General features: G+C 49.5%; 10 protein-coding genes across 10 annotated transcripts, besides 1 other annotated feature; 5 read left to right on the forward strand and 5 right to left on the reverse strand.

Annotated features, from left to right (window-relative positions):
* Positions 1–135: 135 nt before the first annotated feature.
* On the reverse strand, positions 136–2,570 carry FPSE_00800 (uncharacterized protein; the record flags this gene model as incomplete). Its single annotated transcript, XM_009253920.1, has 5 exons — positions 136–779; positions 829–1,588; positions 1,637–2,189; positions 2,243–2,373; positions 2,433–2,570. The coding sequence occupies 5 exons, from the start codon at positions 2,568–2,570 to the stop codon at positions 136–138; spliced, it is 2,226 nt and encodes a 741-aa protein (XP_009252195.1).
* Positions 2,571–4,645: 2,075 nt separating this feature from the next.
* On the forward strand, positions 4,646–6,555 carry FPSE_00799 (uncharacterized protein; the record flags this gene model as incomplete). Its single annotated transcript, XM_009253919.1, has 2 exons — positions 4,646–5,689; positions 5,740–6,555. 2 exons carry the CDS (start codon positions 4,646–4,648, stop codon positions 6,553–6,555), a joined length of 1,860 nt encoding a protein of 619 aa, XP_009252194.1.
* Positions 6,556–6,963: 408 nt separating this feature from the next.
* Positions 6,964–7,307, reverse strand: FPSE_00798 (uncharacterized protein; the record flags this gene model as incomplete). The annotated part of the gene is made up of 3 exons (XM_009253918.1): positions 6,964–7,035; positions 7,096–7,173; positions 7,236–7,307. 3 exons carry the CDS (start codon positions 7,305–7,307, stop codon positions 6,964–6,966), a joined length of 222 nt encoding a protein of 73 aa, XP_009252193.1.
* A 427-nt stretch (positions 7,308–7,734) lies between these two features.
* On the reverse strand, positions 7,735–8,571 carry FPSE_00797 (uncharacterized protein; the record flags this gene model as incomplete). Its single annotated transcript, XM_009253917.1, has 2 exons — positions 7,735–8,282; positions 8,346–8,571. The coding sequence occupies 2 exons, from the start codon at positions 8,569–8,571 to the stop codon at positions 7,735–7,737; spliced, it is 774 nt and encodes a 257-aa protein (XP_009252192.1).
* A 504-nt stretch (positions 8,572–9,075) lies between these two features.
* On the forward strand, positions 9,076–12,213 carry FPSE_00796 (uncharacterized protein; the record flags this gene model as incomplete). Its single annotated transcript, XM_009253916.1, has 1 exon — positions 9,076–12,213. The coding sequence occupies one exon, from the start codon at positions 9,076–9,078 to the stop codon at positions 12,211–12,213; it is 3,138 nt and encodes a 1,045-aa protein (XP_009252191.1).
* Positions 12,214–12,572: 359 nt separating this feature from the next.
* On the forward strand, positions 12,573–13,301 carry FPSE_00795 (uncharacterized protein; the record flags this gene model as incomplete). The annotated part of the gene is made up of 2 exons (XM_009253915.1): positions 12,573–12,826; positions 12,878–13,301. The coding sequence occupies 2 exons, from the start codon at positions 12,573–12,575 to the stop codon at positions 13,299–13,301; spliced, it is 678 nt and encodes a 225-aa protein (XP_009252190.1).
* Positions 13,302–13,649: 348 nt separating this feature from the next.
* Positions 13,650–14,648, forward strand: FPSE_00794 (uncharacterized protein; the record flags this gene model as incomplete). Its single annotated transcript, XM_009253914.1, has 1 exon — positions 13,650–14,648. The coding sequence occupies one exon, from the start codon at positions 13,650–13,652 to the stop codon at positions 14,646–14,648; it is 999 nt and encodes a 332-aa protein (XP_009252189.1).
* A 200-nt stretch (positions 14,649–14,848) lies between these two features.
* FPSE_00793 (uncharacterized protein) lies at positions 14,849–15,552 on the reverse strand (the record flags this gene model as incomplete). Its single annotated transcript, XM_009253913.1, has 2 exons — positions 14,849–15,333; positions 15,387–15,552. 2 exons carry the CDS (start codon positions 15,550–15,552, stop codon positions 14,849–14,851), a joined length of 651 nt encoding a protein of 216 aa, XP_009252188.1.
* A 329-nt stretch (positions 15,553–15,881) lies between these two features.
* FPSE_00792 (uncharacterized protein) lies at positions 15,882–16,656 on the forward strand (the record flags this gene model as incomplete). Its single annotated transcript, XM_009253912.1, has 2 exons — positions 15,882–15,981; positions 16,034–16,656. 2 exons carry the CDS (start codon positions 15,882–15,884, stop codon positions 16,654–16,656), a joined length of 723 nt encoding a protein of 240 aa, XP_009252187.1.
* A 154-nt stretch (positions 16,657–16,810) lies between these two features.
* On the reverse strand, positions 16,811–20,555 carry FPSE_00791 (uncharacterized protein; the record flags this gene model as incomplete). Its single annotated transcript, XM_009253911.1, has 7 exons — positions 16,811–16,993; positions 17,055–18,849; positions 18,895–19,691; positions 19,754–19,804; positions 19,870–19,992; positions 20,409–20,493; positions 20,542–20,555. 7 exons carry the CDS (start codon positions 20,553–20,555, stop codon positions 16,811–16,813), a joined length of 3,048 nt encoding a protein of 1,015 aa, XP_009252186.1.
* Positions 20,556–21,665: 1,110 nt separating this feature from the next.
* Positions 21,666–21,723: part of a microsatellite that runs on past the window's edge.

Below are 21,723 nucleotides of genomic sequence, written 5' to 3' on the forward strand. Positions count from 1 at the left end.
ATCCTTGCATAACATTCCCGAAACCGAATAATACAAACAGGCCTATATGGTGGTCCATGAGGCATTCTGTCTAAATCACACACAATATGCGATCGAGAAAAGTGATTGTTCAAATCTACAGAATTGATTAATCCCTTAGTCGGTGACTCGCCAGTTGTCGAACCACTTCATGTACTTGTACTCCTTGTGGGGACCAGTCATACCCCAGCAAATAGGGATGAAGTAGATGTAAAGACCAATGATAACAGTGTACAGGACGCCGTAAACGATGGACTTGATGGTGTTGTTGCGGTTGCGTGTGAACCAATCGATAAGGAAGCCAAAGTTGAGGATGGCAAAGTAAAGAGCAGGGTAGTAGTGGTGCACGTAAGTGACACGAGCCATGATAACAAAAGGAAGGTAGTGGAGGAACCAGCCGGCGAGAGGGTACAAGGCTGCGTAGTGAATGTGGTCGATCTCCTTCTCGGAGAGGTCGTTAACGCCTCGCTGCCATCGAAGGATATACCAAGCAATAACCAGGCCGGCAATACCGAGAGAGGCGGTAGAACCCCAGTAGATGAGAGGGTTGCCGAGAAGGAAGTACTTGACAATGTCGTCACCCCAACCGCACATACGAAGACCAACGTGGAGGAAAGGCCACTGCCACCACTTGGAGGCAAGGTCATCTTGCTTATCGGGATCAGGAACCAGAGCGTTGTTGGAGGTCATCATGGCGACGTTCAGGTGAACAAAGTCGTGGAAGAAAGGAGACTTGTAGACACCAGCCTCGGCAGGGGGGACTAGATAGAATTAGCAATGCACCAACAGTCTCATCAAGATAAAACTTACGCTTGTCGTTCCAGTGAGCCTCAACATTCCAGTGGGTGTAGGTATCGCGAGGGTTGTTCTCCTTGGTGCAGGTAACCTCGATCTGCTTGAAACCCCACTGAGGCAGGTTCACGTTGCCAGCTCGGAGGTAGCAGCCAAGAACCTCATGCTTGAGACGGAAGGCGGTGGTGAGAGTGCGGATCTTGCTGCGGTCACGAGAGGCAGTGTCGCGGATGACCTCAACCTTCCAGTGGTCCTTTTCGTCACCAACAGTCAGGTTACCGTAGCTGGAAACCTCCTTGTGGCCTCGGGTGATGGGAGCAGCAATGTCGTGGGAGTGCAGGTTGCGGCCGGTCTGAGCGTGGATAAGTCGGATAACAGAGTTGTCGCCAATAAATCGGAGATCGCCCTCGGGGCTGTAGTCCTCTTCTCGACGGTTGGGGTAGAAGAACCAGTCGTTGTTGGTGTCCTTGTGGTGGTAGCAAGTAACCTGCTGCTGCTTGGAACCCTCAGGGTAGGTCTGGACGTGAGAGTGGAGAAGACCACCACCATAACCCATGTTCTTGATGGTTGCGCGAGAACCAATTGCGATTTCCAGAGGGCTGTCCTTTCCGACTTGGGTACCCTTGAGGTTGGCTTGGAAAAGGGAGCTCATCTGAGCGTCACCAGGGCCACTGCGGTCGAGGATAGCGAAGTGAAGGGCGAAAGACAGGAGGTAGATTAGGAAAGGAATGACGATAAGACCGACAACGCGGGTGACGACATGGGCACCAAGAGTTGTCTAGGATCTGTTAGCGATAGAGGTCAAATGGATCATGAAAACACTTACAACGGGCATCTTGGTGTCACCAAACTTTCGCCAGAGGTCCTCGATGGTGTAGAGACCGACGAGAGCAGTAACGAAAAGACCGACAAGCTTGACACTGCAGACGCAACCAATGCTGAGACCAGTCATGAAAAGCCAGAAGAACCACTCGGGGTCGAAGCTGTTGTTGCGCTGGTTGTGGAACTTGGACCAGCAGAACACAGTAGCCACAGTACCACAGAGAAGCATAGAATCAAGCAGGATAAATCGGCTGATGGTGGTGTAGGAGTTCTCGCAAAGGACCATGAGAGTCACAAGCCAGACAGCAGGACGCTTGAGCCTAAGCTCGCGAGCAGTGAAGTAGGCCAGAGGAATGCAGAGAATACCGAAAGCAGCGTTGAAGATACGCATGATGGTGTAGTTGACTTCTTCGGGGTACTTCTCGCCAGACTTGAATTCGAAGGTACCGTTGTAGCCAGCGAGGACTCCGGAGAGACCAACAAGCATCTTGCCGAGAGGAGGGTGGACATCGAAGTAGTACTCATGCTTGATATAGTATGAACCGAACTTGCCGAAACTGCAAGTTGTTAACACGAATTCCCAGGACGCGGGGAAGTCAATTCGACATACTGAGCCTCGTCCCATGTCACAATGTTGCTGATACCAATCTTGTATAGTCGAGTGAAAAGAGCCAGGAGTGTAAAGATCAGCGGGGCAACGACGACCTCCCATCGATCGAGGGTATCGAGAAACGAAGGCTCCTACGTGGTGGTCAGTATTGATAAAGCAAAGCTCAATTCGTTGGTGGTGGTATCGGTACCTTCTTTACGAGCTTCTTGTTGTCCTCAGGCTGAGGAGTTGGGGGCTGCAAGTTGGCTTGTGCAGCAACGGGACGCTGTCTGAGACCATCGCCCAGATCAGCGCCGGAGGCGACGGCAGCCTTGTCGGCGGCGGCCATGATTTATTATCGTATATGAGGTCGGCTCGAGGTCGATGTCGAGGTCGTGGTGCTTGTAGAAAGGATGTAAGATGGAGACCAAAAGGGGTGCGGTTGGCGAAGCTCGCCGAGAGGGAGGGAAAAAGATTGGACGAGCTGTCAAGACTCAAGGGAGGAACACCAGCTTCAACCAAAGAGCTGTTGCCAATTTGGAGAGGAGAAAGCCTGATTGGCAAGAAATCTGTGAAGGAAAAAACAACCCAGATTAGAAAAAGAATAGGAGTCAGAAAAAACGAGACAAAAAGAATATCTTGAGCCAAAAGGAACTGGCGTTTATGGTGGTTCTAAGAATATTGCTACACAGCCCGAACGACAAGTCTGTCCCCTGAAATGCCACATATGCTCTACTGATCACGCTAAACAGCTGCTCCCGTATGTACATTCTTCCCCGTGGCGTCAGCTATGGACCAGTCGATAGCACCCCACTTTAGCCTAGCCCGAGCCCAGGCCTCTCAGCTCCCATCCGTTTTCGATAGCGGCGTTGCACCGAATGTTTTAGGGGCAATCACCAGCAAGGATCGTTCCAGTAAACAATGGTATTTGCTGTGAGCTACGATCGTTCAGCGACATGTACCCATCGTGGACAGAAAACTTCATCGAAAACCGAGGTCGCGTGGCCCAATGGCAAGGCGTCTGACTACGAATCAGAAGATTCTGGGTTCGATCCCCAGCGTGATCATTCTTTTTTTTCTCATTCTGTATGGGATTCCTTTTTGTTTCAAAGTTATTGTTGTTTCAGGTTCGCCAATGTTTCCACTTGGGGGTGTCGGTGTTGATGTGCTAAAAAGCAGTCATGAGCGGGTGTCAAGCCGGTTTATGAGATATACCCAACGTTATGTATGTTGGAACACATTCAGACGATATCATTGTATTGGTTTACCAGCGTTGAACGCAGTCATGTAAGACAATGGTTATTGGAGACTATCTATGATGTTTCTCCTTGTTTGCGTATGTTTTTAATAGTTGAGACACATGCCGATGTCTGAAAGCCATGGACCCACGGTTTTCGGCATGTACGAGCCGGCCACGACGCCTTTTGGGGCATATTAGGATCAGTTGTATTTTCTCCAGTGTTGCTCGTGTCACAATATGTACTGCACAATGTTGGTCTTGTCCTTTTCTCATTTGCGAAGGATCTATGGGTAGATCATCTAGTCTCAAGAAATATACACCAGCAAAGGTCTAGCCATGCCAAAGACCCTGCTCATCCTACGCCGTACTCGTACAGCTCAAGCGATCAATCGAATCTTGACCGCCAATTTCGATAGATATTCTCATTTTAAGTTTGTATTTCTCTGCTCCCCTTCTGGTGCTGTGTGTCGTTCAGTTTCCCCACCAATGTCACTCTATATCCGAATCCTCGACTGATTCAGGTTGCGACAACATTCGGTTTTGATCGTTCCCGTAATCGGAGCTAGGAAACTTATTTTAAGTAGCTTTCCTGCAAGCAATGTGAATTTCGCATTGAGTTTGCTTTACCATATTCGAGTCTATTACGAACATAGTAAACCTCTCTTTATTGATTAACTATCATCATATGACCTTGGGAACTATCGTCACTCCAGCACAGTCACATGCAAAAAGCGGCCCCTTTGGCTACTCCCCCTTCTCACCATCACTCCGCTATTCGGGAAACTCCACCACATCAATGTCACTGGCGACAAAATCGCCTTATGTCATCCACTCAAGCCGTGTTCAAAGCTCAAGCTAGGCCAGAGACGCCGTAGAGACTCTTTGCTTTCTCCAGTCTCTCGTCATTCCGAGTCGGTAGACCCGTGTGTGCCGTTACTCCTCTTTGATACCAATATTACGAGAGCTTGATCCTTTGACAACTTCTCAGGTTACTTCTTTCACTGTCGTTCTTACCCTCCAATAGGTTGACTGCACTGTATCGGCTTCGGCGCAATCATCAATACGTCTACTTTAGTGCGCCCGTACAGTATCGTTACCTATCTATCGGCGAATCTGATTGCCGCTCAGGCCCTCCCCTCCTCTTGACTTAACCTTTTAAGCCTCCAGTGCTACCTACCTACTTGATGTCTTCCCTCGTCTCCGACTTTCTCATCAATCCTGTCCTGCGTCAAGCTCGCCGATTCTCCGAAATCTCACGATCTACCTTCATTGGCAATGGAGGCGACTCAACCGAACATGCCGACGCAGTAAGCGATTCTAGTCACGCCGACACTTCTGTCTCTTCGCCTCTATCTACGTCCTTGCCCGACCCGGCACCTGTGCCGATTTTTGACTCTCCCCTCACTCGACCCCTCAGCGTCTCGACTTTGGAAACAAGAGTCGAAGAAGAACCCGAGCCAGTGCCAATCATGTCTCAAGATTCACCCCCACGCGATCACATCGGAATAGCTCTGAGCCCGCTCAGCTCCCGTCGAATCCCGGAAGATGACGGCATGCGAGAGTTGCGCTCTCGTATACATGCAATCAATAGCAGGGATATACCTCCGTCTGAAAAGGCGAGGTTAATTCACGATGTTCTGTTGGAAGGATATACGTCTTCAAGGGCCGTTCCTCTTGTCAAAAAGATTCTTGAGAACGGCGGTAACTTAGACCAACCACTCTCGCAATCTCCGTCGTCACCAGCGTCACGCCCATCGATGTTCTGGCAGAACCAACCCGAGGAAGAGACATTCACGTTGACCGAAGAGGACAAAACTCCAACATTCGTACCAGTGAAGCCGCCGAAACGACATGGCAGTGAAACGCCAGTTGAACCATTCGATGTTATACAAGAAACGGAACAGCCTCTTGGATGCCAGCATTATGAACGAAACGTCAAGCTCCAATGCTTCACCTGTAAGAAATGGTACACGTGCCGTTTCTGTCACGATGCGAACGAAGACCATAATCTCATTCGCACAGAGACCAAAAACATGCTCTGCATGATCTGTACAACACCGCAGAAGGCTTCGGATATGTGCATCAAGTGCGGTGAACTATCCGCTTATTATTACTGTGATATCTGCCACTTATGGGAAAATCGTCAGAGTAAGCCTATATATCATTGTAGCGACTGTGGCATTTGCCGTCGAGGCATGGGTCTTGGCAAGGACTTTTTCCATTGCAAGGTAAGAAGGTTGTTTCGCCATACATGATACTGATCGCTGACTTTGACTAGACTTGCCGTGCATGTATTTCTACTTCGATCGAGGGCTCCCACAAGTGTATCGAAAGATCAACGGAATGTGACTGTCCTATCTGCGGCGAATACCTCTTTACCTCTCCACGGCCTGTAGTTTTCATGCCATGTGGTCATAGTATCCATAAGAAGTGCTATGAACAACACATGAAAGTATCATACAAATGTCCGATTTGTAACAAGAGTCTCACGAACATGGAAAGCCAGTTCCGAAATCTGGATGTTGCCATTCAGACCCAGCCAATGCCGCCGGAGTTCCGGGATACCACCGCCGTTATATTATGCAACGATTGTTCTGGAAGAAGCACAGTTGGGTATCACTGGTTGGGTCTGAAGTGTTCCATATGTCGGTCATATAATACAGTGGAACTCAACATCATCGGGGGCGACCGGTCGACAGCACAACCATCTGTGAACGATGACGGGCAGCCCTTGGTGGAAAGTGGACGGGAGCCCTCTGGTTCGATCAGCGGTAACCGAGGAGTCGCTGTAGGGAACAGGCGAAGGCATTCGTCCCATGCGGCCGAGACCCAATTTCGCGCGCCTGACAGAGTCGCAAGATCGGTATCCCCTGGTAACTTGGGCTTTGACTCTATCATGGCGCAACTGCCACCTAACGAAGAGGATGAGGACGATATTCTAGGGCTCTGGAGAAGCCGGAACCGTGCCAACGCGTCGGATAATGATGATGACTCTGAGCTGGACGATCTCAGTGATGCACTATCTGATGCCGAAGAAGAGGATGACGACGACGAAGAAGATGACGACGATATCGTTCTTTTCGGGCATCGGTAAGTATTCCTTTATACCGCAGCTTGATGCTGTCTCACACTATACAACCGGACTGGGTTGAATTTCTGCAAGGCGTTTTAGGGGAATGGGTGCATCGACTCGGGCAAGAGATACCAGTTGGGGACCGCTTGACTACGTGTTTATGAAGGGGCATGGGACAGGTGGCTTGCATCTTGGGCGCTCAGTGTCTTTTTGGTGATCTCTGTTATTGAAATTGGATCCGACGGGTAGCATGGTTTTTTGTATACATAAACACGGATGAATCTGTACCAAACTCTCTATTCAGACTTAAAGTCATAACTTGCCTGGCTATAAACTGAAATGCAATATCTCGTGAACGCCTGCCATAACCGTATTTCCATAAATCTCGTGTCCAGCCGTTGTCAACTGTTTCAAGTAACCTTGGGCACATCAACGTCTTCTCGCAGCAGCGGCAGGCGGTTCCATTCGCTGTCCCTCTTGTCTAAGTTCCTTGATAACTTGCTATATGCGCAGAACGCCCATCAGTAAAACTGTCTCTCACGAATTGTGATTATAACATACCGCCAAAGCCTCTGGGTTCACACCGCGCTCGATCATAGAGATGCAGATAGACAGAGTACGGCGATCAAGATGGCAGTTCTGTATTAGCACAGGTTAGCAACCTCAATAATATTAATTGTAATATGCGTAAGCTATCGTACTAAAATTGTAGATATCTCATGGAGAATATCTACAGCCTGTTGCGCGGCAGCGTGTTTGTCGGGTTCGGGCATGTTAACGGTTGATGGGAGTTTGGTATGGAGGGAGTGTGAAAGAGGGAAGTGGAGGTGGAGATTTACATTCCCTTGACTAGCACTCAGATGATCATGGCGGGGAGACGCGGGACGCGACGTGCATATCATGAAACATTTAATATAGAAATTGTGACTTGTATAAACAGTAAATGCTGGTTTAGAAGGCAGTGTATACCTAGGCAAGGCTCTATCTGCCATGAATTTCAACGATATCCTTTGGTGTATCGTCTCTGCATTCACCAATGTGCAGATTGGCAATATTGCAGGCGCAGCATATATTTTCCATCACTTGATAAATAATCGATACCATAAAATGATGAGTTCTATACATGGGTATAATTATCGTTCTTATAAAGCATTATCGCACGTAAACAGTCATAACAGCATAATTCAATCGTCCAGTCCTTCAAGACTTCATCGCCTCCACAAACAACTCTCTCATTCCCTTGAGTAAAACGACAAGTTCCCTTGATTCATTGAGCTTATCAAGAACCTTTTCGACCTTTTCTCTCTCAACCTTGGGGCGGCAGTGCTTCACATCATAGTCGCGAGAGCTCGTTACGAGCTCAAACCAAGCCTCGCGCTCCCAGTCCTTCTCATCAACATGCGTGTACACAAATTTGAGCCGATCGTCATGGCCAGCGCCCTCGATCTTAAGGCATAGATTGGTGATCCAAAAGTCCAGCTCTGGTACGTTGAAGCGTGATTGGGATTGTTGATGCTGGGCGTACTCGCGCTGGGCGGCAAGTCGGGTTTCGATCTCGGCTTGGGTCTGTGCAATTTCCGCTTTGAGGCTGTCGCGGGTGGAGAGATGATTGTCGCGCTGAGAGGCGAGTGAGTTGATGGCGGTCTCCATCTCACGGGTCTCGGCCTCTTCCTTCTCGATTGTCTGCTGGTGCGTTGCCGTCTTGGTCTGAACGATTTCGATGTCTCGCTTCTTCATGCGTTGATCCTCTGTGTAGCGGTTAGCAGATATTCGATGCGCTGCGAGACATAGTTAGAGTTGGAGCGTTATACCTTGAAGCTCAGCAACATTCATGCGAAACTGGTTGCGCTCATCCAGTACCCGTTTACGACCTTCTTCAATGAAAGCATCGAACCGGGCCGTAAACTTTGCCATGCGATCGCGCAGGTCGTCAAAGCCGAAGTTGATGTTGGGTAATTGGTTTGCGACGGAGGGGCCGACAGGTGGCATGCTCTGTCGCATACTTGCGGAAAAGGAGGAACGAAAGTCTGTAGCCATCGTGTGCGAGCGAATTGAATGCCGAAATGCTTTTTGGGGGGGGGGATTGAGCAATATGGTATTCGTAGTAATGGTTGTCGCGAAAAAGAAGTCTTGGTTATGCGAATCGGGCATTAATCTAATGCGGGCATGTGTTGGTTGTATTTACACCATGAAATGGCGTTGCTCGGCCGACTACCAAAGTGTGGTGTGGCGCACCAGCCTCGCACCGCCACGTGGGGCCGTCGAAAGCTTCAACTCATATCGCATCGCGTAACGCTGAACAACTCTCTCTTCCTAGAATTCACTTTAACTCACCGCTATCGCTGTCGTATTTATGCTTTTCTGCCTACGCTCCTGTCACTTCTCTTCCGTTTGCACATGTGACTTAGGATGCCTTTTTAGTGCTCCAAATACAATATACTCCCGCTCGAGACTCTCTTGCGCCTACACCAGTCCATCTCGCGATGAAGAAAGGAATATCGACCAAATTTTTAACACATTGGAAATCGATACTCGGACCAAATGGCTGAGACAAGACGACTCGCTGACCTGATTCACGGTCACGTAGGAAGTCTTACTTATTTACCTCCAGAAAAGGCGACAACCCAAGTCGGTACTTTTCACACCAGTCGCATTACATCTGAAGGTGAGTTTTCAGAGCAACCACTTGCGCCCATCCAAAATATTGACCAGGTCTCTTTAGCACCGCACTTTAAGGTCATAGGGTCTTCAGCAGAGCTGTATCCGCCTTCAAAGTCTCCATCTCCAGAAATCTCTTCCAATCTTTGGCAGGAACGGAGAATTCAGAAACGATGGCTTCTTCAGGCTCATCCGGAAGCCTTCATGGGCAACTCAGCTGTCTCAACACTACTAGAAGAGAACATGGATCGCTACTCCAAAGTTGAAGGGGAAATCAGCGATCGACCCCTGCTTTCTATCGGCCAAATGACAAATGTGTCGGATCAATGGAGAGTTGCAGGATCACCAATGCTCGCGGCTGCAACAGGAGAATCGGGAGAACTGCTAAGATTGGCCCGAATTGACCAGTCAAAGTGGCAGTGGGGGACTGACAAACACACGACTCTTCAGCCCTCTGTGATTGACCCTGATGATCCTGAAGAGGAGGCTATCTGGGCCAGCGATGGCCTACCAATCTCCCAAGTCAAATTCGCAACCAGCATGTCGCGATACGATGTTGTCCGTTGGCTTATAGTTCAGAAGCATACTTCGACCACTATCCTTAGCCCGGAGTATCACAAGGTCCCAGTAGCCCAGTCATCCACTACCGACCTCAATATTCAGCGCCCTCGACTGTCGCGAATTGACCCCAACCCAATTCTGACCATCTCGCATAAGATGACTGGTGGGAATGCGCAGATGGACGTTGCGTTTAATCCGAATTCCAAAGGCCAGTCACCTCAGATTGCAATCATCGACGAGTGCGGATATTGGTCGATATGGGACACCGTGGGAGGGAGACCAAGAACACGAATATCGTCTTGTAAGGTCGGTCACATTTCAGACGGTTTATTGGACGAGATTCCCTCCCCAACAGAGCACAAGGCGGAAAAGCACGGCATTCTATTTGTTGGTGCTGCCGAAGTGGATAGTTTCTGGGAGGATGATTCGCAGAGTGCCGACGAGTTTGGAGAGTCGGCAAAACGGTCAAGCCATTTGTTGATATGGAACAGAGAAAATTACGAAGTGATCGATCTTGAATCACACATAGCTCTACCTCAGTTGTCACTCTTGGCTCGTCCAAAGTCCAAGCCTGATGCGATTCTTGACATCAGGGTCAGCCCCGCAAACCAAAATCACATCTTCGTCTTGACTATGCGAAATCTTTACTGGATTGACTTGTTTGCGACAAGGAGAGAAGAGGATTCACCATCACCAAAGCCGACCATCTTGATTTCTTGCCCTCGACTGCTGGATAGAGAGGCGCTGCGTATGACAACTTGCCTCACTTCTGAAGGCGAACAACAAGCCGCAATGGTATTTGTCTTTTCCCCGACCCACAGACAACTTGAAACATACTGGTTTGGATATTCAAAGCAAAGTGGCCTTCCGTACTGGCATCGCGACGTTCTGAGTCTACCGAATGGGAGCAGTGCTGTTCAAGGTGATATCCAGTCGCTAGAGATCCATCCTGCCAGGCTTACTCAAGACGGAAAGCCCTCCTCCGGCCTAGGAGCAGATTATTACCGTGCAGGTGTTCAATTCTATCAAGGGAGTATCTTGAGCAAGAATCTAGGTGTACAATACTGTATCTGTGTTTCAGTCAAGGACCGCAGTATGCAAATTACACTGCCTACTGGACGACTCGTACGGTCCAAGACGGACCAGGCGCAGCGGTGGAAGAAAAAGCGCAAGCAGTTTCTGCGACATATGGGCCTCGTCTTCGTGCTTCCAGATGGCATGGCTGACAATATCAACGACGTTGTAAAGCGCCGCGATCAATCTACCGAAATAGATGTTATGAACAACAGGGCATCTGAAGTCCTGGGGCCTGTGAACCTCAAGCTGGACTTCATGTGTCGATATATTCAACAAAATTTTGTTGCTATCTCCAAGAGCGTTCACGACATTCCTCCTGCCCTTCTTTATGCTATTCAGGAGAAAATTGCAGAGGGCATGGCTGAAGGACGGCTCTCTCTAAAGACTTGGAAAGAGATTGACGACCAAACGGGGTCCATGGATCTGACTAGTTACAACAACGCAGAGCAACCAGACATACTTGATTTGTTCTTGGGCGATGATGGACAAACAGTGGTAACACAGCTTGGAAGACAAACTTCGGAGGAGTGGATTCGGGAGCTTGTCAGTTTGTCGCATCTCAATCAAACGTATGTGGACCTCTGGCTTGACCCTGTAGAAGGGAGGTTGCCTGAAGAAGAGGAGGAAACAAGGAGAGGCTGGATCGCAGACCTGGCCAAGGACATGTTTCTAGCAACAGCTGGTGTCATGGTTCAAGATATGCCCCTTCTAGGGACAGCAAGCCAAGGGGGAGATGAGAGAGCACCGCCTACACAATTGAGTGCGACGCAAATCAGATCATCGCAAACATGGGATGGTGGCATCTCTTCCTCGCCTCCCAGCACGACAGCGAATATTACCAGCGATTCTGCGATCAGGCGATTGCAGCTCCTCGCACCCTCGTTACAGTTGGACAAGATGGAAACCGCCAAACGGTCAAGTGTTTTGTCACGCTGGCCAACTGAACGTGGTGTCACCACCGACGACTACATTTCTAGCGTTGCTATTGCCAGCGACAGAAAGTTCGAGGATGCAAGATTGCGACTGCAGAGGCTGGAAAACAAGCGCAAGGCACACGCAGAAAAGTACAGATTGCCACCAGCTATGCGACCAAGCGGCGAATCCACGCCCAAAGCCAAAAAGGCGCAAATCCGGACAGGAGGACTCGGTGCACCACCACGGTCATCTCAAATGCGTCCCCAAAGAGAAGACCCTGCAGAGCTGCCGCCTATGCCTGCTGCACCAACACCTGCGCAGTTTATGTCGAGCCAGCAGGGAATGCCCAGCTCATCTCAGAGCCAAGGCTTCTTTGGGCCTTCGATTGCTATGAGCCAACCAGTATCAGGTATTTTTGGAGATAGGAAGAAGGCCAAAAAGCCCAAGAGGAAGAGTGGATTTAGATGAACAAACACAAGCAGCCCATTATTAGTGCTTGGTTATGACACTAGAGGTACTACCACTATATATCAAGTCTTTAGTTGCTATTATTTAATCATAATCCTGGAAATCATGGTTGATTTTATTGTCCAACTTTATCTTGTGTTGCTGTTTGCTGTTTTATGTTCATGATATTGATCCAATGGCTGTTGTAGGAAGGACCCAGTGCTAAAAACGTCATTGTACTCGCTATTGGATGAGTTCACTTGACTTACAAGTTACATCAACTCAACTTTCATCCACGACTTGAAGCTGCATCATAAATTCTATAAATCTTGACATCATTCCAGAATCACACATTCAACGACAAATTATAGCTGCAAATCATGTCTCACTGCCACGACGAACACTCGGGCCACGGCCACGGTCATGACCATCATGAACACGATCACTCAGACGACATCACTCCCGCCGTGCAGTTCTCACTTTACAGCCAAATCAACTTTGATCACATTGTAACTCTCAACGAAGCCGATCGCGATGCCGGGCTGCAAATTGTCAAGAAGAACTGGCAGGAAAGATTGAGCACTGAGCCTGAGCTGGCGAGTGATGTCGATGAGCAACTTCTCATGACAGTACCGTAAGTGCAGCCATTTAACATTATACTGTATCTTAGACTGACTTATATCAGTTTCACTGCCCAAATTAAGCTTCACTCGATCCTCATTCGTACATCCCCCTCCTCTTCGGCACCCAAGACCCTGCACCTCTTCATCAACCGTGATGACCTCGACTTTGCCGCCGCTGAGGAATCAGACCCCGTGCAAACTCTCGAACTTTCTCAAACAAGCGATCTCCAAGAGATTCCTGTGAAGCGGGCGCTATTCGGCAAGGTGCAGCGACTGGTGCTGTTTTTCGCTGACAACTTTGGTAATGGCGACGAGGATGTCACACGCATTTCTTACATCGGCTTCAAAGGCGAATGGACTCAGCTTGGAAGGGCGCCTGCGAATATAATCTACGAGGCTGCTGCTAACCCGGGTGATCATAAACTCAAGGGCACGAATGTGAACCAGATGGGAAGTGGGATTGGTGGTAGAGGACCTGGAATGTAGAGATGAAGCAAGCAGTCACAAACAAAAACCGAAAATAAATGAAACCCAAATCATCGATGAAAATTAAACATCAGATTTTCTTAAGAAGAATCTATACGATTAAATTTTATTAAATCACTATAACTTCCTCCGAGTTGTTGTTCTCATTCACTGCATTATAGTGCTTAATCGTGCTAGCCGGGAATTCTCCGGGCCTTGCAAAAGCTCTCCAGTATCTCAACTCGGCCCAAAATCTTTCACTACTATCAACCGATCCAACGCCATCCGATCGGCCACCTTAATTCCTTAACCCACGGCGGCATTAATTCCCCTTCTCGACACTCGTCGACCTCGCCGCCAGCAAACAAAATGCCTCCCCGACTGCCAATCCGTCTGGCCCTCCCCCGGCCATGCGCCGTTGCCGCCCGCCCTCTCCTCCTCCCGCTCACAGCCACCCGTGGTGTAAAGTACGGATGGACCACGGCTCCTCCTCGTAACAAGCACAAGCGATTCAATCAGCCTTCTTCCGGTCTTCCTGCTCTCACCTCCGGCCCCGCTGCTGCTCTGAAGCGAAGGGAGAACACTACGCCTCTACGATCTGGAGTTCTCGCTGTTAAGAAGGGCATGACGAGCATGTTTGTTGGAAAGATTCGTGTACCTTGCACTGTTTTGCAGCTCGATCAGGTCCAGGTCGTCGCCAACAAGACTCGAGAGAAGAACGGCTACTGGGCTGTGCAGATTGGCCAGGGTGCGCGTGACGGTCGAAACGTTACCAGCCCATTGCTAGGTTACTACGAGGCCAAGGGCATTGCACCCAAGGCTGAGCTCGCCGAGTTCAAGGTCCGAGACAAGGATGGTCTGCTGCCCGTCGGCGTTCAAATTCTGCCCGATTGGTTCAAGAAGGGCCAGTATGTCGATGTCAAGGGCCGATCGCGGGGTATGGGTTTCGCCGGTGGTATGAAGCGCCACGGCTTCTCCGGTCAGGAAGCTTCCCACGGTAACTCCAAGAACCACCGAACAATCGGTACAACAGGTCCCTCGCAGGGTAGCGGCAGTCGAGTCATGCCCGGCAAGAAGATGCCTGGTCGCATGGGTAACGAGTTCGTGACGGTACAGAACCTCAAGGTCATGATGGTGGATAACGAATTGGGAATTGTATTGGTTGGTGGACCTATTGCCGGCCCCAAGGGCCGTGTCGTCCGTCTCCAGGACTCCAAGAAGCGAAAGGCCCCTCCCCAGCCTCATCGTGAGGCTGCTCTCAAGACCCTGATAGAGCGACACCCTGATCACGAGGCGAACCTCCAGGCGGCGCGGGAGAAGCATCTCCAACTGAAGAGCAAGAGAGAAGAGGCACAGCTAAGAGGCTAATGACTGTACCATGGAATGTATGAGACGTTTTGTACTACGTATGACAAAAGGGGAGAGATTTATAAGCGGGCTTTTTGTATTATACACACACACCATCTACTACTGTACAGATTCGACTACAACCGGAGTACCCAGGGTTATCAAATTCATTTTTACAATAATGCCTTCCTCCCATGTTTGTCATGGGTGTCCCACTATGCTCACTTGTATTCGACTTGCTTTCGGAATCCTCTCGTAGGAGCATCTTCCTCCACTGGAGGCAAGTCGTCTCCCCCACCACCGACGAGCGCCCTGAAAGGATCGCCGCTGTCGAGAAGATCCAACCTCGTACCATCCTCCATAGTGAGACTCCATTCTGTAGTCGAGAAGAATCCCTTGCTGGTAGGTCGGTTGCTGGCAAAGCGCATAACGCCCTCGCCCTTTGTGCCGCGCACAGAGAACCAGATGTCGATGCGGCCGTGCAACTGGTTCATCTCGCCATGGATCCAAGGGATCTGATGTCGGAAGTAAATCTCGTCTCCAAGAAGAGCGCGGGCCTCGGAATTGGTTCGTAGGGCGTAGAGAGTCGACGATACGACGGGCGATGACATCTTTTGGTAGTTGAAGATGGCGACAGATGAAGCAGCCACGATGAGGAGGAAGATAGGGAACGTGCGGCGCCAGCGGAATGTTACATCAGAAATATCTAGAGAAAATCAGCATAAATTCTTGACTTATTTACACGCCAATTGCTCATACCTGGAAGCTCTCTGTCCGCCCTCCTCGACATCATAGGCCCATCACCAGGCTTGGGCGCGGGAGTTAACCATCGTCTTTGAGCAGGCCTCAATGTGACGGTCCTAGTTTTTAGGACAGCCGCAAGCCTCCTTTGGACAAGCCGAGGAAGCGCTAGTTGTTGCGACATGTTGATTTCGCTGTAGATTTCTCGTGATCGAATCAATCAATTCCAATGGTGGTCGATCAGCTGAGCCTCAATTCGATCAGATTAGCATCGGCCAAATTTTGCTGCCGGTCGCCGACTCGACATTCTCAAAAAAGAAGGTGGGGCAACGGCCCTTTATGTCTTGTGGCGTCATGACACTGAGCCTCACTTCGAACCCGTGGACATTGTGTCCTCGTGACAACGACGTCTTACACTAGGTATAGATAGTGTCTTCAAGATCAGTCGTGTCCTTTTTCTATCACTTGTATCCTTGTACGATATAAGATACTTCTCATTCCATATTCGCCGTGATGCCGAATCAACGTGGTACAACTGCCCGTTTGAGGCGTACGTTTCAGTATCCAGAGGAGGACTCTACAGACTCACAGCCAGAAGTTCTGGATGAGCAAGGTAAAGTGTCGCGAACCTAGCTTACTTCTATCAAAACTAATATGATTTTCAGAGCAAGAACAATACATCAACCAACTGGCCGCTGAGAATGCTGCCCGTGATGTGCAGTTCCGTCGCTTCCTCCTGGCCATTCCCCTACTCGCCACTATACCCTACCTTCCAGCTCTCATAAACCCCCCTACAGCAATGCTGGCTCTCCTCAGCCTGACATCTTTATTCTCAACGGCATACTTGCTACACCACCAACCGCCAGCATCGTCAGGAATTCCTTTCCTCGATAACTGGGCCCGACCTAAAACTCCGCGACCCACACGCCCACCATCGCTGTCAACCAGAGACTCTTCAGGTGTCTTTGACGACGACGATGAGGACGAGGTAGACGATGTGCCTTATGCTCCTCGTGGGCGACCACGACAGCGCAGAAGCTCGTTCAGTTACGTTGAAACGCGCTCGCCACTTGAAACTTATCTGCCTTTCCTGAATCTAGGCCTGGGTCTCGTTTTGATTTTGATGGCCTGGGCAATAGGCAGAACAAAAAGCGAAGCCGTGTGGCCCGGAATGGGGTACTTGCCCTTGGTGGTTTATGCGATTATTTTGATTTCAAAGATGGTCATGAGCAGTGTCGACCCCGAAAAGGAGCTGGCGTCACTCAAGTATGATTACAAGGGCGCTTAAAGATTCTCTCCTTATCATACTCGCTTTAAAATGCATACACAGTTACTGGAGTAGTTCTATCATTTTTATGGTTTCCTTTGCCCTCTCTCCTCTTTTCTATGTCCAAACCAGGCCATTGCAGTCGTTACACGGGCATGTCTCATTATAAACTCATCTACATGTCTATCGAATCGTTGAAACGCAGAATGCCGTGGCTCTTCAAGACTCCGTCGACACCCTTAGGTGGCCTTGGAAAGGGGTCTGTCATAGGGCTTGCGTTGGGTGAGTCAGACGATTTGTCTGTCACTAATGCAAGTCCATGAGACTTGATAGCATCCACAAGGGCCGGCACCATGTCCTGTTGTTGGTCAGTCTTGGCTCGCAAAATGATTATCAATGTCAGAGAGTTTTGAACATACCAATAGTGGGGAGTAGCATATTAATCCCATAAAGTTGTTGCTCTGAGCAATTCGTACGACCTCCTTGATTGAAGCGCTGCGCCTTCCGCTGCTCAATGCCATGTCGTTACCTCCCGAGGTTTCCTCTCGTCCCAGGTCGTTGCACAAGAAGACAGGGAAGTTTGGCTGTTTCCAATTCAACGCTGTGCACAGTCGAGGGCTGTAGCTGCTGAAGACGACCGACCGCACAACGTCAGGAGACTGCGCACGTTGTGTTCGGGCATGTTCAAACACAATATTGAGGATTGAATCAACAAAAACGTTGACATCCAAAGCAGGTCCAAGAGAGAATGCCTTTTCTTCTTCCGATGTAGGATACAGCACTTGAAGGTTGACGTGCATGCCAGGGTTGAGAAGTGCAAGAGCTTCTTGAAGCGTCACGCCGGCGGTGGCCAGGATGTGGTATACCTCAGCAATGCTCTCGGACGATTTGTTTATCAAACTAGGCAAATCTGCCCGACTGTTGCTCCTGATAGTCATAGATCCGAATTGTTCCAGTGTCAATCGACAAACAGGAATATCAAGACCGGCACATGGTATAGTCCATCGAGGCCAGAGTACGGGGACGCCATCACTCGTGTATTGAACAAACAGTCGCACATAATCGCCAGAAAGGCTCGAGCCTGTAACAATGGCGCTCGTCGGTTGGTTGAATTGGCTCGTTGCTTTCCAATATGTCTCGAAGTCGGTAATCTCCAAAGGCTTGCCCTGGAAAGGCTTGATAACCTGCACCGTGAAGCTGATTTGGCCAATGGCACGAAGACGGGGGTCGAACAGAGGTAGGCAGCACACAGAAGTGCCCTGCAGTCCCTTGAAAATACTCGATAGGGCAACTGTCTTGGCAATAACCTTTGCGCCATAGGTAGGAAACACGTCAATGTCTAGGCTGAAAGTTTCCAAGTTGTCGACCTGGAAAGAAACGATGCGGGTGTCTTCTTGGAAGGGCAAGATGATGTTCTTAGGTATAAGATCTGAAACTTTGGAAGAAATGGTGAGGCGAGCGGCGGGGTATTTTCCGTCCTGGAAAAAAACAAGAGGTTGCTCGTCCACATCCCCAAACGAGATTTGGACAACCGTCTTAGTATCTAGGAAGTTGTGGCCATATCTTCGCAATGGTATGATCGGGGGAGGAAGCTCGAGTTCGGGGATCGCATCGGGGTCAAGTGACATGGGTAGTGGTGCAGTACTTGAGTCCATGGGACCCAAGGCAGGCTGCACCATAAAGGGGCTTGCTCGTGGTCGTGTGTTGAAAGGGGTTAGCAGTTTCATGCACGCAAGATGTCCCTCCCAAGCAGCATAGTACATCGCAGGAAGATCCTTCTCATCCACAATACTGGCGTCAACTCCAACCTTGAGAAGTGCTTGAAGACAGTCGACGTTGCCTTCGCTTGCAGAATGGACCAAAGGTGTCCATCCATACAACTTGTCGATTTGGTCCAAATCAGCGCCAAATTCTTTGAGAAGAAGAAGGAGCTCTGATGTTTGGCCAGCTCTTGCTACAAGATGTTGAGGATATAGGCCTTCGGCATCGGGCAAGATATTAGCCCCATGCTTCAAGAGCATTTCGACAACAGCAACAGAACCATGTTCGCAAGCAAGGTTGAGTGGTACGTGATCAGCGTCAGAAACCGGGTCAATGCGTGCGGATCTGGCAAGGAGAAGTTCGATACAGTTGAGGTGGCAGTGGATAATAGAATGGATCAGGGGGGTGAAGTTGTCGTGGTCTGTGAGATCGATCGTCCGTTGGTTTGCTAAACTGTTATTAGTCCAAGGAGTTCAAGGTACAATATCGTCTTCTAACTTGCCGTCAAGAAGGACCTTTAGCATTTCCAATCTCCCGTGGAGGCTAGCGTAATGCAGAGGAACTCGGCCGTAGACATCTGTCCTATCCACAACGACATTGACAGACAGACCCCATTCCAAAACATATTGCTTCCCATAGATAGCGGCTTGGTGCAAGCAGTTCCTTTCGTTGATGTCATCGTAAGAGTGGAGATCAACGAGACCTGTATCGAGAAGAACTCGAAGAGACTCTTGCGGGGCTTCGGATATAGCTGCCAAAAAAGTACGTGTGATCCTCTCCATCAACGAGCTATCGCCATCTCCAGCCTCGTTAGCAGAGCGCATGCGTAGAAGAAGGTCCTTCAGTGATTCAAGATTTCCTGTGATGACCGTGTCGAGAAGCAATGTATCGGCGTCTCCCTCATCAGTACCAACGAAGTGCTGTGATGTTACGACATGCCCAGACTGGAAATTGACCTGGATACCGTCTGACCAAGCGCCGAGTTCTTGTAAACTCGTAGTGGCTTGATCAGACAGTTCGCTTATGACTGTTGCATTGAAGAAAGGTTGAACCTCGACAGCCCTTGATAGGTATAGTTCCTTGGTCTTGGATTTCGAGGTCTTGTCCCACTTCTTCAGGATCTTAGAAAAAGCGGTACCATTAATCTCAACAAACTGCTGTAGCTTGTTCAAGTCTGTAGCGAACTGTTGGAAGCCTTCCTCGAGGGTGGTGAATTTGGCAGACCGCCTAGAGATGCCTTGACGGGACTGTAACACCTTCTTCTTGTCTAGGAGTGTCTTGAGGCGAATTTTGAGCTGCCGCATGTAAGATAGTGATATCGATGGCGGGAGGGTTTTGAAGCGGATGTGTTACGAACCTCGGCCTCTTTCTGCATGTAAAATGCGTTGACCTTGTCGAGTTCTCGTTCCTGTTTATCGTTTAGCAGCCATACCGGGATGTTCATGGCGGAAGAGTAACAACAAACAGACTTACCAGTTGGAAGAAGAAGGTCGCCTTGTTGGCTTGAAGAGCGGCCTGGGAGTCCACGGGGGTGGCTGAGCGGAGAACATCATTTTGTGATGTTAGGGTAGGGGTCGCAGACAGCTTCTTGATGAGCTACACATCAGTGTGTCAGTGGAAGTTGAACCAAGTAATTGCCACATCAGATGTAGGCAGCGATCGAAGAAACGTGCTTGAAAACAATAGGAAGAATGGATAAACAAGGAATTGCTTCTCATAAGCCACTGTTACACACAACGTGGTGCTCCATGCCGTGGTAAGATCGGCACCAGTGACTAAATCAGGGCAGAGAGTCGGGGAAGTCGAGCCTAGAACGGCAAGTAGGGCAAGGATAAGGCAAAACAATTTTGACAAACTGGGCTGAACAATGCAATTCAGACCGAACAAGAATAGGAAGGGATGTAGTGGACCGGGCGCTATGGGAGATGATAGCGGAGACGGTAGGCGGAAGACGGGGGTTTCTCGGTGGCGGGAAGGGAAAGGTCGCCGGGGCGGAAATGACATGGGCATACCTTTTTCAAGGCCTTGTAGTTAACAAAGCTGGCGGCATATTCGGGCACCTCGAGCTGGCGTTTCTGGATCTGCTTGCCAAACTTCCTAGAAGAGAGCGTGAGTAAGTTGTGCACTCGGGGTGTATGCTATGACGGTGAAGTAGCCATTATTCTGTGACGAGTTTCCAACTAAGAGTGGATTCTCGAAGAGTTGCTGAACCACTGTGGGCTAAGCAAACTCCGAGCATAGGACAGGTCAAGGGCGTTTATAACTTACATCTTGCGGCGTGGGCGCCCTCAAGGGCTATTAGCGACTTAAAGAAGGGCAGGCAAGGAACGAGTAAGTAGGAAAGGTGGTTACTGCCGGTTCCCTGTTTGGAGGGGAGATGAGCAAGTATGTGTGGCTGAAAATATGCGAGTCTCAGTGTCAGTTACAGTGTCTGCGTGGTATCTTTGTGTGTCTTTTGTACGTGTGTGCAACAGTGTTGGGGGAGAGGATAGGTAAGTAGATAGCGTTATAGGGTCCAGCAGCGGAGACATGACCAGGGAAAGGCGAAGGAAAGTAAAGCAAGGAAAGGGTCTCAGAAGAGCTCCATAGAGATGAGTAAACACGGAGGTCAAGTCAAAGCGAAAGTAGCTGAGTCCGAGTCGAAGAGCCAGGTTTGATCGAAGGAAGGTGGAGTAGTGGTCAAGTGTGAATTGAGACCTTGTGGATGCCTGTATCCTCATCTTCACAGAAACCACAACCACTTTCTTCCAAGTTACTCCGCTTGACTTTTCTTCTCCGACACAAGCTCGTGATATAAAGAGTCAGACGATAAACGCCCGGTTTCTCAGGGTCTCGCTTGACCCGTCACCGACAGCCCGGTCCCTTCAACGGACGACCTGCGAGATCGACTCCTGGAGGGCACGTGGGGGGGTATCGTAACCAACGTCTATGCTCTTGACTCCAGTCCGGGTCAAGGGCGTGAGGTTTGAATAGCCAGGGAAGGAAGAAAGCTTTCCAATAATATGTTCTTGACTTGACGTATGACATCCAACTGCATGCAGGTATATTCGGGCAAGGGTCCAGTGTAGATTTATGAGAGCCAGGAAAGGAATTGGCTTGATTCGATTGGATATTGAAGATCATCACTCACCAAAAAAAAGCCGAGGCACTTGCTTCTAAGAGTCAAGCAATATAAAGCACAGACCGACAATATGAGAATAAGTACGAAGCAGTCTCCCCTTGGCCGAAATAGGCCGAGTAAAGAGTCCAGGCCTGTAAAGACCGTCGTCGTCGAGTTGAGGCGAAATTGGCCGAGTTTGAGTTACTTGAATTGAGAAGAGATGAGGC

Source organism: Fusarium pseudograminearum, chromosome 1, assembly GCF_000303195.2.
Source record: "Fusarium pseudograminearum CS3096 chromosome 1, whole genome shotgun sequence".
NCBI lineage: Eukaryota > Fungi > Ascomycota > Sordariomycetes > Hypocreales > Nectriaceae > Fusarium > Fusarium pseudograminearum.